At 36.7% G+C, this 14,607-nt stretch overlaps 1 protein-coding gene across 1 annotated transcript in view; it reads right to left on the minus strand.

Moving 5' to 3' along the window:
- The window catches only part of LOC125106826 (serine/threonine-protein kinase greatwall-like), a 60,777-nt gene that overhangs the window by 38,474 nt on the left and 7,696 nt on the right, over nucleotides 1–14,607 (minus strand). Inside the window, 5 exon segments of the mRNA XM_047741453.1 lie at nucleotides 1,399–1,571; nucleotides 4,468–4,618; nucleotides 5,087–5,193; nucleotides 10,381–10,469; nucleotides 11,874–12,013. Of these exon segments, the coding sequence (XP_047597409.1) occupies nucleotides 1,399–1,571; nucleotides 4,468–4,618; nucleotides 5,087–5,193; nucleotides 10,381–10,469; nucleotides 11,874–12,013 (660 nt within the window).

The raw sequence follows: 14,607 nt of genomic DNA on the forward strand, positions 1-14,607 counted from the left end.
CTGCCTGGTTTTTGTTGTTGTTTTTTTTTTTTTTTTTTGTGAAAAATCAAACTTTATTAACTTACTGAGTAATAATAAGGAATGCTTCGTCATGAATAACAACAATCCCTAAATTACAACTCATAGATCTGCAGACAGAGATCACCCAGGGATAACGCCAGGGTTTAGAGGGTCGGGTCCATTCTCACTCCCTCATCATAACTTGAGAGGCACCACTATCATCCAATCATTGCATTCCGCCTGGATACAGTAGTAGGGAGAAGGTAAGGGTGTGTGTGGTTTGAAATATACAATATGCTTTCTTGAACAGGAAGGAGGTGAAATAACAGTATTAGGAAAGGAAATCTGTTTATCATGTAGCGTGTATTACCTGTAGAGCAGCCTATAAGGGAAGGAGAAAAGATCGAGAAACACTGCCTTGACTAAAAAATAATCTGACCTTACTTCAAGAACACAAATATCCAACAATGAAGAAAATCATATTACTGAGAATAAGCAGTAAATACAATCCAAATTATTCACTTAACAGAAGGTTTATTCTTTGTGTATTACCATTATTCTAACCTAATACTATTTTATCTGCACTCAATGAAGGAAACTTCATAATTTAAAACCTCAGTTCAAGGGCGCCTGGGTGGCTCAGTGGGTTAAGCCTCTGCCTTTGGCTCAGGTCATGATCTCAGGATTCTGGGATCAAGCTCCACACTGGGCTCTCTACTCAGCAGGGAGCCTGCTTCCTCCTCTCTCTCTGTGGGCCTCTCTGCCTACTTGTGATCTCTCTCTCTGTCAAATAAATAAATAAATTCTTAAAAAAAAGAATAATAAAATAAAACTTCTGTTCCTCTCACCTGTAATACTTAACAGTTTTAATAGCTTAAAAAAGGCAAAAGCAGAATATATACTTAAGTAAATAACTTTAAGTAACTCCATTCACTTAGCAAGCAAATGTCCTTAAAATAAATACTTTTAAAGGCACACATACATTACCTTGTGGTCTAAAAGTTATTTCTGATCTGAAAGAGTTATCATTCCATTAAATGAGAAACTGGGAGAATACCGTATAGAAGGAGGTAGTACAAGTTTTAAAATAATATTAAAAAAAGCACAATAAGCTAGTGTTTATGTCATGGTAGGGAATTAAAAAAAAAAAAAAAAAGACCATCTAGATGCCCTGAACCAAATGTTTTCTATCAATGTTCTGCAAGCTCACTATATATTAATTATGAATAATTCTGCATTTGAATGTGAAATGAAATATTTAAAAATAATTTGACAGAATATACAGGCAAATAAAGACTACCTTGACTGCCATTCATGTAACAGTTTCATTTCCTTGCAGAATTTACATGGAAAAGTGTAAAGCGTCTCCATTGTAAATGTGACATACGAAACTCTCACCTGGCAGTCCTTCTCCCATCTGGGACTGCTGTGGCTCTCGGACTCCACACTGGATACGAAGGTATGCGACTGGCTGCTGGCACTGGATGTAGCCAGCCTTCTCCTGGACTGCAGGAGATTAGACGTTAGGCACTTAACAGGCATCCCGGGATTGGAGGCAACTGTTTCAAGACCTGCAGGGAAGAAAAAATATTGGAGCAATGTCACATTTTTTGGAGTTCCTCACTGAGCCTGAATCTTTCCAGATAATTAGGCAAAGTCTTAAGTATTGTACATCAGAGTTCGTCTGTGCAAATATCATCCAATCCGCAAGGACGGCTCAGATAAACATTCATACATACAAGTACTTTCATGGATATTTAGGGAAGAAACAAACAAACCTCAACATTCACAAGTGAAAATGAGAACAAAAAAGAACTAAGTTACAATTAGAAAGAAATCCATTATCCACTTAGAAACTCTTCTTGATAAGAGAACATTATTGATATGCTATATCCAGCTATGATATAAGATTGGAATGTGACTAAATTTACTCAGTTCAATTTGTATTTAATTAAAACCATTGCTTTAGGGGCACCTGGGTGGTGCAATCAGTTAAGGGTGTGATTCTTGCTTTCTGCTCAGGTCCTGATCTCAGGATTGTGAGATCGAGCCTCGTGTCGGGCTCCACGCTTAGCACGGAGTCTTCTTGAGACGCATTCTACCTCTCTCTGTCCCTCCTGCCTGTGCACGCTCTCTCTCTCTTTCAAATAAAAAACATAGCTTTATTCTAATATTGAGGTTTATGTGCTCACAAGTATGTTGTGTTTTATACTACTGGGTAAGACATGTAACAGTGAATTGCTAACAGCAGGCCAGGACAAGAAAGCAGCAGCACCTACACAATACGTGTGTATCATATAATGATGCTAACAACTGTTGTTCCTGAACTTATGAGACAAAACAGGCAATGACGCTTTTATGACAGAGCAGAATACGTGCATATATAGATTTTCTATGTATATAAAAGTATATGTTTATCTTGTTTTTTCTTTCCCTAAGAGGGTGAACACATGACTTTAATTTCAAGTAAATTCCTACAGTTTTTTGATTTAATGCATCTTGGAACTTTAAAACTAGAAATAGAATTTCAGTGGCCATCCAGAACAACGTTTTTTTTGGTACATAAACCCTCTCAATGAAATTCCTGAAACTCACTGGACACTCACCTTGATATTTGACTAAACTGCTCAGCTTGCCTCCCCCTAGTAATATGGAAATTTGTTTCTACCCCAATGCCATGTGCATACTGTATATTGGCTAAAACATTCTTTCTGGATCAGTGATATGATCAGACCATTCCTTCCTTTGGAAATTTTGTGTGTGTGTGTGTGTTTTAAGATTTTATGTATTTATTTGACAGAGATCATAAGCAGGGGCAGAGGGAGAGGGAGAAGCGGCTCCTTGCTGAGCAGGGAGCCCAAGGCGGAACTCAATCCCATGACCCTGGGATCATGACCTGAGCCAAAGGCAGATGCTTAACCATCTGAGCAACACAGGCGCCCCTCTTTGGAACTTTTGATGATTTCATTCCCTACAGTTTCTAGATTCCCTGTAATGACACTTGATCCTTGCCCATCTACTAGCTAAGCTTCCTTTCCCATTGTACATGCTTCTCATTCTCACATTACACATTTAGTCCCCATTGTCTGAAGATGGAACACTTCCAAGTGTCAGTGCCTTTGCTCACGCCTCTACCTAAATGCCCTTTTCCAATACACTTGGAGCTACTGCTATATCTTTACTAAGAACCATTCCTGATTTTCCCAGTTAGCATTTAACGCTTTCTGTGTTGTATCACAGTATCCTTCTTATGATTTTATTGTAGAGGCTTGCTATTGTTATTCCTTTACACATGTAATCAACACAGAATTACAAGCTCTTCTGAGGCAAGGACCTCTCTTACTCATCTTGATATCCACTGGGTGACCAGCACAGTGCCTTGCCCTGGTTGACTTCTGACTAGATTAAAAAAAAAAATGACTAAGGGAGATGCAATTATTTTCACTTAAGTGTAAGGCTATAGTAACACCTGCATATTCTGTATTTTAGTAGTTTTGTATTTATCAAAGATATATATGTTTGTCAGCCATTTTGATTTCCACAGAAGTGATTTTGACAGAAGAATTAAGACTCAATGACTTTGGAAGAAAGGGTCAGTGGGCAGAAAATTGTAGTTGCAATCAGCACTTGGCTTACTCACTTACTAGGGTATAACTAAACAATTCCAAATATTAATTTTCTCATGTATAAGGGAGATATCCTGGATATGTGCGGATTTGAGGACCAAACTGAAAATGAGGTAACATCTATGAAAACATGTAACACTAATTGCTCCTCAAAGCATCATTATTCACATTCCCAAGATAAAGAACATCAAGTGCAGGGAACTAAATCACCCACCATTGCTAAGTTATGAAAGGTGAAGTTAAGTGCTCTCCAGATGTCCCATTCTCTTCCTCTATTACTTAATGTCTGTTTTTTATTGTGTCCTAATGAAAAATTTTATCTTTACTTCAACTATTTTATTTCAAAGTCTTTTGGAAATAATTTTATAAAGACAGACACAAAATATTATATATAAATATATGTATTCTCTATATAAAGATTTCCATAGACCCAGTACAATGAAACTTACCCAATGATCATTCTAATACCAAGCTAACGGAAGGATCTCTCATTAGCTAGGGATTTTAATCTATTGACTTAAAGATCTAAGTCTTTAAGTCTTTAAGCACCAGGCTGGTTCAGTCAGTTGAGCATGTGACTCTTGATCTTGGGGTTGTAAATTCCAGGCCCATGTTAGGTATAGAGATTACTTAAAATAAAAATAAAATCTTTATTAAAAAAAAAAAAAGATCCGTAACAATCTGTGTCAAAAATGGCATTTACATGAGGAAATACAGGAATGCCACAGATTGTTCAAGTATTTGTATTTCATACCCATACTAGAAATTTAAAAATTAAAAAACACTTTTTTCCTCAAAAGACACATTTAATGGAATAAACTACTTTTTCTTTTATACTAACATGAATTTCGTAGTTTGCTAGAGTAAGGAGTAGCATCCCTGTGATCTACAGACATAGGACAAACTAGTCCTTGAGAAAGCTGCGATGTTTCAGATACATGGGTTGAAAGAATATTTGCAGAGTCTTTGTTTTTTTCTACAACTGGTGTGTACTATTAAAGAGAGAAAAACAAAAACAAATGCTAAGATTTACCTCTACAAAATTACCACCTAAATACATAAACTGTTATACCACCTAAGTAGATAATGTTAAAGTAACTCAACATGCTTGATACTTCAATTTATTTTGAACATTTATTTTAAAAAAGGATTAAATTTTATTTTTTATTTTTTTTATTTTTTATTTATTTATTTTTAAAGATTTTATTTATTTATTTCAGAGAGAGAGATCACAAGTAGGCAGAGAGGCAGGCAGAGAGAGAGATAGAGGAGGAAGCAGGTTCTCCGCTGAGCAGAGAGCCCGACACGGGACTCGATCCCAGGACCCCGAGATCATGACCTGAGCCAAAGGCAGAGGCTTAACCAACTGAGCCACCCAGGCGCCCCAAAAAAGGATTAAATTTTAAACGGCAATCATGAAAGGGCATGTTATGTGACTTTTTTTCTAATCAAGTACTTACAAATCCCAAAGAGCTGATGAGAGATAACACTTGTCCTGGGGTTCTTGAGTAATCTTGTCTAGGTTTAGCCATTGATGGTCTTGTAAGGATAGCCATCATATTGATGTCTGTGTATGGAAAGAAAAATATATGAAATTCTTCAAAAACTTCAATGTCATTGACTTACTAGTAGAAAATCATCTGTTCTGAACTTTGTCCCCCACAGTATCTATAATACTGGCTTATGTAAGATGAACATACCCAGAGAAGCCACCATGCCACAGTATAAAAATACACAACCAAGGGGCGCCTGGGTGGCTCAGTGGGTTAAGCCGCTGCCTTCGGCTCAGGTCATGATCTCGGAGTCCTGGATCGAGCCCCGCATCGGGCTCTCTGCTCAGCAGGGAGCCTGCTTCCTCCTCTCTCTCTGCCTGCCTCTCTGCCTGCTTGTGATCTCTCTGTCAAATAAAGAAATAAAATCTTTAAAAAAAAAAAAAACACAACCAAGCAGAAAGAGAAAGACAAATAATGTGTGATCTCTATTATATATGGAATCTTAAAAAACAAAACAAAACTAAGCTTACAGGTACAGAGAACAGACTGGTGGATGCCAGAAGCAAGAGTTGGGGACAGGAGAAATGGATGAAAGGGGTCAAAAAAAAAAAAAAAAAGATAAATTTTTCTCTATTTAAAAAAAGCAACAGATTGAAATCATGAAACTTCGATAGAATAGAGTCTTGCTCTGGAATGAACAGAACACAGTGTAATGACCTAAATTAGGGAGTACTCAGTCACTAAACAAAAGTATTATCTAACTGGCAACAAAATAATTCTTGATAAATCAAATACTAGAAGAGAATGTGGTAAGAAAAATTAAGAAGGAATATTAGGAATATAAATTAAATTCCAACATCACAATCTATTTAAGGAATTAGTACAAGTTATGGGCTCCCCTGTGAACTGACATGTGCAAGTATAGGTCAAAATAAAAATTGATACAGAATTTTTATCAGTTTCAGTACAAAACTTTGTAAAATAATTCAACATTCACACATAAGGTACTGCTTTCTCTAGACATCAAAAATGGTGGGTGCTGGCTGGCTCAGACAGTAGAGCATGCGACTCCTGATCTCTGGGTCATGAATTGGAGTCCTACCTGGGTATAGAGATTACATTAAAACTTTATATATATATTTATTTATTTACTTCAAGATTTTTAAAATTTACTTGACAGAGACAGAGAGAGAATGCACAAACAGGGGGAGTGGCAGGCAGAAGGAGTGGTGAGCAGGGAGCCTTATTCGAGGCTCAAACCCAGGACCCTGGGATCATGACCTGAGCTGAAGGCAAATGCCCAACTGACTGAGCCACCCAGGCACTCCTTAAAAAATAATTAAAAAAATAATCACACAACCCCACCCCCCACAAACGGTAGGAAAAGTGTGATATTCTATGTGGTGTCAGACTTCTTTTTTAAAAGGATTTTATTTTATTATTATTTTAAAAGATTTTATTTATTTTTTTTGACAGAGAGAGAGAGAGTGAGAGAGGGAACACAAGCAGGGGAATGGGAGAGGGAGAAGTAGGCCCTCATTGAGCAGGAAGACTGATGCAGGGCTCGATCCCAGGACCATGGAACCATGACCTGAGCTGAAGGCAGATGGCTAACGACTGAGCCACCCAGGCATCCCTAAAGATTTTATTTTTAACTAATCTCTACACTCAGTGTGGGAATTGAACTCACAACCCCAGTATCAGTATCCTCCACTGTATGGAGCCACTATGAAAAACACAATAGAGGCTCCTCAAAAAATTAAAAATAGAATCACTATATGACCCAGGAATTCCACTACCAACTATATATAGGTAAGAACTGAGAGCAGGGTCTATAAGAGAGTTTATACGCTCATGTTCATTGCATAATTCACAGTAGAATCTCAGGAGAAGCAACCCAAACGTCCACTGACACAAAAATAGATTAAAAAAGTGGCATATATACAAATAACGGATGTTATTCAGCCTTTAAAAAGAAGGAAATCTTGTTACATGCTGTGATGTGGATGAAACTTGAGGATATTATGCTAAGTGATATAAGTCAGTCACAAAATGACAAATAAGCTATGATTCTACTTATATGAGGTACCTAAAGTAATCAAACTCACAGATACAGAAAAAAGAATTGTGGTTGCTGGGGCTGGGGGGAGGGGAATTTAGGATATAGCGTTTCAGTTTTGCAAGATGAAAAAGTTCTAGAGATCTGTTGTACAACAATGTAAATATAGTTAATACTACTGAACTGTATACTTTTTTAAAATGGTAAATTTTATATTATGGATTTCTTAACACTATCAAACAAAAAAGACAAAAACCAAATTCGGAATCTGTATACTTAAGACATTTGTCATATTACTATTTATATTAATACAAATAGAGAATTATTTGGGAGGCAAATTTTATTTTATTTTAATTTTCATTATTTTTATTTTTCATGTAAGCTGTCTACTACTCAGTGTGGGGATTGAACTCATGACCCCAAGATCAAGAGTTGCGGGCTCTACCAACTGAGCCAAACCTATGGGAGCCAAATTTTAAATAAATTATCAGATAGGAAAAAAAATAAAATAAAAAATATTAAACTGTTATATCACCATAACACAAAATTTATCGGATTTATGACTTTTTCAGTATCTTATCTGAAACCCAGGGGGTTAGATTTGCCTCACAATTTAAAAATGTTTAGATTTTAGAAAGGTAAGGTGATGAATATATAGTGATCTTTTCAGTTTTTTTTTGTTTTTTTATTGAGATATGACACATAATTTTACATGGTTTCCGGTGCACAACCTAGTGATTCAACAACTCTATGTTATACCATGTTTGCCACAAGTGTAGCTACTGTCTGTCACCATACCATACTATTACAATATTATTGTCTATATTCACTATCCTGTACTTTTCATCCTCATGACTTACTCCATAACTGGAATAATGTGGAATAATGTGGAATATATATCCATAACTGGAATAATTCCATAATGGAAGCCTATGTCTCCTACTCCCGTTCACCCATTTTGCCCTTTTGCCTTTTCTCTCCCACAATCATCAGTTTGTTCTCTGTATTAATGGGTCTGTCTCCACTTTTTTATTTGTCTGTTTTGGTTTTTAGGTTCCATGATATAAGTGAAATCATAGGATACCTGTCTTTCTGGATGATTTCTTTCACTTAGCATAATACCCTCTAGGTCTGCCCATGTTGTCACAAATGACAAGGCCTCATTCTTTTTTATGGCTGAGTAATATCCTAGTGTGTGTGTCTGCTCACGACATCTTCTTTATCAATTCATCTATTGATGGATGCTTGGATTTCTTCCCTATCTTGGCTATTGGAAATACTGCTGTAATCAACATAAGGATGCACCTTATCTTTTCAAATTAGTACTTTTGTTTTCTTTGGGTAAATATCCAGTATGCTGTATAGTAAGGAACATCTCTAGTGGCATCTCATCTAGCAACCTGTACTCAAATATTATTATTACTGCTGTGAAGAATCTGAGCAGTTACGTCAAATGGGACTAATAAAAACCATAAATAGCCCCCATCAGCTCAGGTCAAATTTTATCAAACTAAATGAAAATCCTTAGGTATTCAAAACTTTTGAAATGTGTACTTGCAAATAAAGAATTATAGGTGTGTATTTATTTTCAAATAATTATAATCCTGTGGTTTATAATTTATAAGCCCAATTTTGTGCTCTCCTGTTCATTTATTTCTATCTGCTACCATTTTAATAATTTAATATGCTACCAAGTCGGTCAGCTCTCATAGAAACATCTCCATGTTTCTATGATAAACTTAAGTAATTTCTAGTTTCTCCCTATTAGAAACAATGCTGCTACAAAGTTTTATTCCTATATTTTGTTCTCTTGAACCATTTCCTTAGAAAAATTCTAAGACAAGACTAATTAGGTCAAAAAGAATTAAACTCTTTTGTTTCTTTTCTTAAATTCTTAATTTTATTTATTTATTTGAGAGCGAGAGTGAGAGTGAGAGAAAGTATGACAGGGGGATGGTCAGAGGGAGGAACAGACTCCCTGCTGAGCGGGGAGCCCGACAACAGACTCTATCCCAGGACTCTAGGATCATGACCCAAGCTGAAGGCAGCTGCTTAACCAACTGAGCCACCCAGGCATCCTACACTCTTTTGTTTCTTTTTTCTTTCTTTCTTTTTTTTTTTTTTTAAAGATTTTATTTATTCATTTGAGAGAGAGACAGAGCACAAGCAGGGAGACAGGCAGAGGGAGAGGAAGAGGGAGAAGCAAATTCCCCGCCGAGCAGGGAGCCTGATGCGGGGCTCGATCCCAGGACCCTGGGACCATGACCCAAGCCGAAGGCAGACGCTCAACCCACTGAGCCACCCAGGCGCCCCAACTCTTTTGTTTCTTAAAACACATTGGTAGATAACCTTTGGAAAGCACTGTGCTAATTTACAATGTTTCTGGAAAAACTAACTGTGGTTTTGCAGTCTCAATTTTAGATCTTCAGTTCTCTCTCCCTCTCTCTCTCTTTTTTTTTCTTTTTTTGCCTAGTTTAACAGTGAAATGACTAATTTATTATTTTTAAATTAGCATTTCTTTCATTACCGAGAGTGAAATTAATATACTCCCATATACGTGTGTGTGTGAATTGTGTTCATTTTCTTTGCCCTTGTTTATCAAGGTCTTGGTGGTGGTTCTGTCAGTTTGAATAAGTTCTGTAGGTATCACTGTTTATCATTTTATAGTTATTTTAGTCACTTTACTGATGTTTAATTGGTCAAACCAGTTTCAGTAGACACAAAGTCAGAAGAACAGAAATTTTGAGTTCCTCTTTGAAGATCCAAAGAACTTTGAATGTCCTTGATGATTTAGGAATGATTATTTCCATTTCTCATCCTTTTTTTCCCCCATTTTTCTTTTTTTTAAAAGATTTTATTTATTTATTGACAGGCAGAGATCATAAGTAGGCAGAGAGGCAGGCAGAGAGAGAGAGGAGGAAGCAGGCTCCCCACCAAGCAGAGAGCCTGACATGGGCCCAATCCTAGGACCCCGCGATCATGACCCAAGCCAAAGGCAGATGCTTAACCCACTGAGCCACCCACGTGCCCCTTTTTATTCATTTTTTATCTTCAATTGAAAGGAAATACCATTATACCTTTCTAGTTTTTTTGGGAAGAAATAATCATCAAATTTTAGCATTATAAACGAACAAAATAGTGTAAGTTAATAGCAAGTAGTTGTTGGGTTTTTAAAAATGTACTTACCTGCAATTTTTCTTACCTCTATTCAAAGTAACTTTGGAAAGGCCAAAATCTGTTAGTTTAATATGACCTGCATTAGAAATAAGCATATTGTCTGGTTTCAAATCCCTGCACAAACAGAAAACAAATAGTAGACAATTAAAGAGGAGCTAGTGTTGATGTAGAATTAGCAGGGGAAAACCCAGAAATTTCAGAAGACTCAAACTCTATTTATTTTCACTAAATCAAGGCACTTACTATTGGCTTTGAGAGTACAAAAAACAACTCTCAAAAGTAAATTATCTTCTGTATATTTGAACCAACGAGAAAGTTAATCGGTTTAATACTAGATTATCTTTGGCATTATTCAGTAGATAGTCCATTATAACAAATAAACCTCATTAGATAAAAAAAACCTCAGGCTACACCAAAATCATATTTACCTCTTTCATGGAGGGTACGATTAAACCTTAATAGAGAAGGGCCACTTAGAACATGACTTCCTTTGCACAGAGTAAAACACCGCAAATCAGTTGGCATTATAAAATATAGCACTTTTTATTTAAATAAATAAATTTATTTTTTACGATTTTATTTATTTGAAAGAAAGAGAGAGAGAGAGAGAGAGAGAGAGAGAACAGCAGGGGAGCAACAGGCAGAGGCAGAGAGAGAAGCAGGCTCACTGAGCAGGGAGCCCGATGAGGGGCTCGATCCCAGAATACAGATATCACGACCTGAGCCAAAGGCAGACGCTTAACAACTGAGCCACCTAGGCACCCCAAAATATGACTCTTCTGTATGATGGTAAGGGGGTGGAAAAAAAATTCAATATTCTTCACAACAAAATGGTGTCCCCATGTTCAAAGCAACATATTCAAAGCACAGGGAGGGGAGATAAAAACAAGAATTGATGGAATTTATACATTTTTTAAAAACTTAGTGCTTTTATTTACTCTTTAAAAAAGATTTTATTTGGGCGCCTGGGTGGCTCAGTGGGTTAAGCTGCTGCCTTCGGCTCAGGTCATGATCTCAGGGTCCTGGGATCGAGTCCCGCATCCATCGGGTTCTCTGTTCAGCAGGGAGCCTGCTTCCCTCTCTCTCTCTCTGCCTGTCTCTCTGCCTACTTGTGATCTCTCTCTCTGTCAAATACATAAATAAATAAAATCTTTAAAAAAATTATTTATGAGAGAAAGAGAGAGAGAGCACGAGCAGGAGGAGGGGCAGAGGGAGAGGGAGAAGGAGACTCCCCACTGAGCTGGGAGCCTAACGTGGGGCTCATTTCCAGGACCCTGGGATCACGACCTGAGCTGAAGGCAGATGCTTACCCCACTGAGTCACAAAGGTGCCTCAAGGTGATGGAATATTTAAACTCACACTAGTTACTACCAAACTTTACATGGGCAAATGCTTTTGCAAATATTTCAAACTCAAATATTTAATACATAATTTGATTATCTGCGGTTTTAACTAATAGTTTGTAAAAGGCAAAAGATTTATACTTAACGAATAGTTTGTAGAGAAGTCCGTCTTTACCTGTGGATGATTCCATGTCTGTGAAGATAGTTTAGAGCCAAGGCTACTTCAGAAATATATTTCACGGCCATCTCTTCATCAAAATAACCATATACATGTAGGAGAGACTTCACATCACTACCAATCAGATATTCCATTACCTATCAAAAAGGAATACAAATGTTATAAAATAAAAACAATATGATTTGATTACCTTAAAAACATTTTTGGGTACTATAGTTATCTATTTTTTAGCATGGCTCTGGAACAGACACATTTTCTTGATCTTAGTACACATTAATACCAAGTTTGCTCATGTTGCCATATCTTTTTTTTAAATTGAATTTGAACTGCTTAATCTGAATAAAAATTCAGACTCACAGAAAGGCATAAGAACAGTCCCATGTACTCTTCATCTAGATTCACCACTGTGAGCATTTTGCTCATTTGCTTTCTTCCTCTCCACATGTATGAATATAAAATAAGTGTTTGTTAATAACATAATTATATTACATAATAAACAAAGGAACATGATTATTAGCAAAAATATCTTAAATGCATGATTTTTATTCAGACTAAACAGTTTCAAAGTGTGGCAACATTAACAAATGATGTTTATAGCTTTAAAGTTTTTGCTAAATAACCGGAGAATAAACTTGAAGAGATCATGACCTGTCGCCACAAAATTCTTCGTCATGTATCTCTTGACAAGAATATTCTTACCTAACTATAGCATAATAAAATTCAAGGAATTTAATACTAATACTCTTATCTAATTGATAGTCTGTATTCAAATTTCTCTGAGTATCTCAACAAATGTCCTTGATTAGACTTCTTACCAGCCTGCCCTAGCCAGGACCTCCATGGCATTTAGTTATCACATCTCTTTAGCCTCCTTTAAACTGGGACAGATTTCTGCCTTGTTGAGGGGGACAGTCTTTCCTGACATCTGATTATTTCCTCACTATTCAATTCAGGTTTGCATTTTTGGCAGGAATTCTAGGTAAGTAATGTCGACTCGTTCTTAGAGACACTCCCACCAGATGAGACAACTACTGTCAGCATGTTCCATTACTGGGGATGTTGACTTTGATCACTTAGTTCCGGTGGTGACTTCCAGATTTCTCCAATGAAGTCCTTTTTTTTAACCCCCGGTAATTAATAAGTAATGGAGGAAATATGTTGAGTGTATGTAAATAACCTGTTTCCCAACAAATTTCAAGCACTGATCTTAGCATCATGTGACCGCAGATGATTCTTGTCTGACTCCAATATTGCTAGGTGGTTGCAAAGCTCTACTATTCCTTTTACATGCACTGTCATTATTCTTAAAAATCTGTATGGTTTTAAGATATAAAATACTGCCTAGTAAGACCTTCATAAAACAAAGTCCTTTCTTTCCTCTTTAGGTCAGTAGTTTCCCTGGTATATAGAGATTAGTCTATTAGTCTATTAGTTTTTGTTGATGACATCAATCATTAAAACATTTACTAAGCCCCAAGTCTGTGCTACACACAGTGCTAGCACTGGAAATATAAGCAAGAATAAAATGTCTCTTCACTGAAAGAGTTTATAATTCAGTAGTAGGTAAATAAATAAGTAAACATACTGCACTTGAGCTCATGAGAATGTTTCTTATGTCCTCGTCAACAATAATTACGGATCCTTTTTCTCTTTGTCAATCTAAGAACAAAAGGACTTGGTTAGATGTTTATTCACTTGTAGGGAGATTTCGGATCTTTACACTTTTTTTTTTTTAAGATTTTAAAGTAATCCCTACACCCAGTGTGGGGCTTGACCCCACAACCCCTAGATCAAGAATCACATGTTCCACTGACTGAGCCAGCCAGGTGCTCCTATTTTTGGTCTTTCATGTGTCTTTTGTGAATCACTTCTATTCTTTGCCCATTTTACTACTCGGGTATTTAATTCTTTCTTATTGATGTATAAAATCTGTTTACATAGTAGTAAAATTAGACTTTTCTGTATTTTTCTGAACAATATTTTCTCCAGACTTGTTATTTGACTATGTAAATGGTATTTTGTATCAAAATGTTTTATTTTGTACTTAGTAAGACCTATATCAATTTATGATTACAAAAACATTCACATCAGTTTCCTTCTAGTACTTTTTTCGGGAAAGATTTTATATTATTTATTGGCGAGAGCACATGAGAGTAAGAGAGAGAGAGAGAGAGAGAGAGTGTATGAACAGGGGTAAGGGGAAAGGGAGAAGCAGACTCCCCACTGAGCAAGGAGACAGATAGGGCTCAATCCCAGGACCTTGGGATCATGACCTGAGTGGAAGGTAGATGCTTAACTGACTGAGCCATCTAGGTGCCCCCTTCTTCTAGTATTTTTTTTTTTTTAAGGTTTTATTTATTTAGTTGAGAGAGAGAGAGAGAGAGAGATCACAAGTAGGCAGAGAGGCAGGCAGAGAGCGGGGGGAAGCAGGCCCTCTGCTGAGCAGAAAGCCTGATGTGGGGCTTGATCCTAGAAACCTGGGATCATGACCTGAGCTGAAGACAGAGGCTTAACCCACTGAGCCACCCAGGCGCCCCTCCTTCTTCTAGTACTTTTATGGATTCCTTTTTTTAAGTAGAAATCTATGATACAAAAGGGGAACAAATGACCCTAGCACCATCTCAAGTTTCACAACAAAGCAGAAATGATTTCAAGTGACTTCAAAATCCAGAATTTTGATACTATATCCCAAGGACAAAAAGAACAGGAAAAAAACTCCTAAATTGACTCT

This window comes from Lutra lutra, chromosome 8 (assembly GCF_902655055.1).
Source record: "Lutra lutra chromosome 8, mLutLut1.2, whole genome shotgun sequence".
Taxonomy (NCBI): domain Eukaryota; kingdom Metazoa; phylum Chordata; class Mammalia; order Carnivora; family Mustelidae; genus Lutra; species Lutra lutra.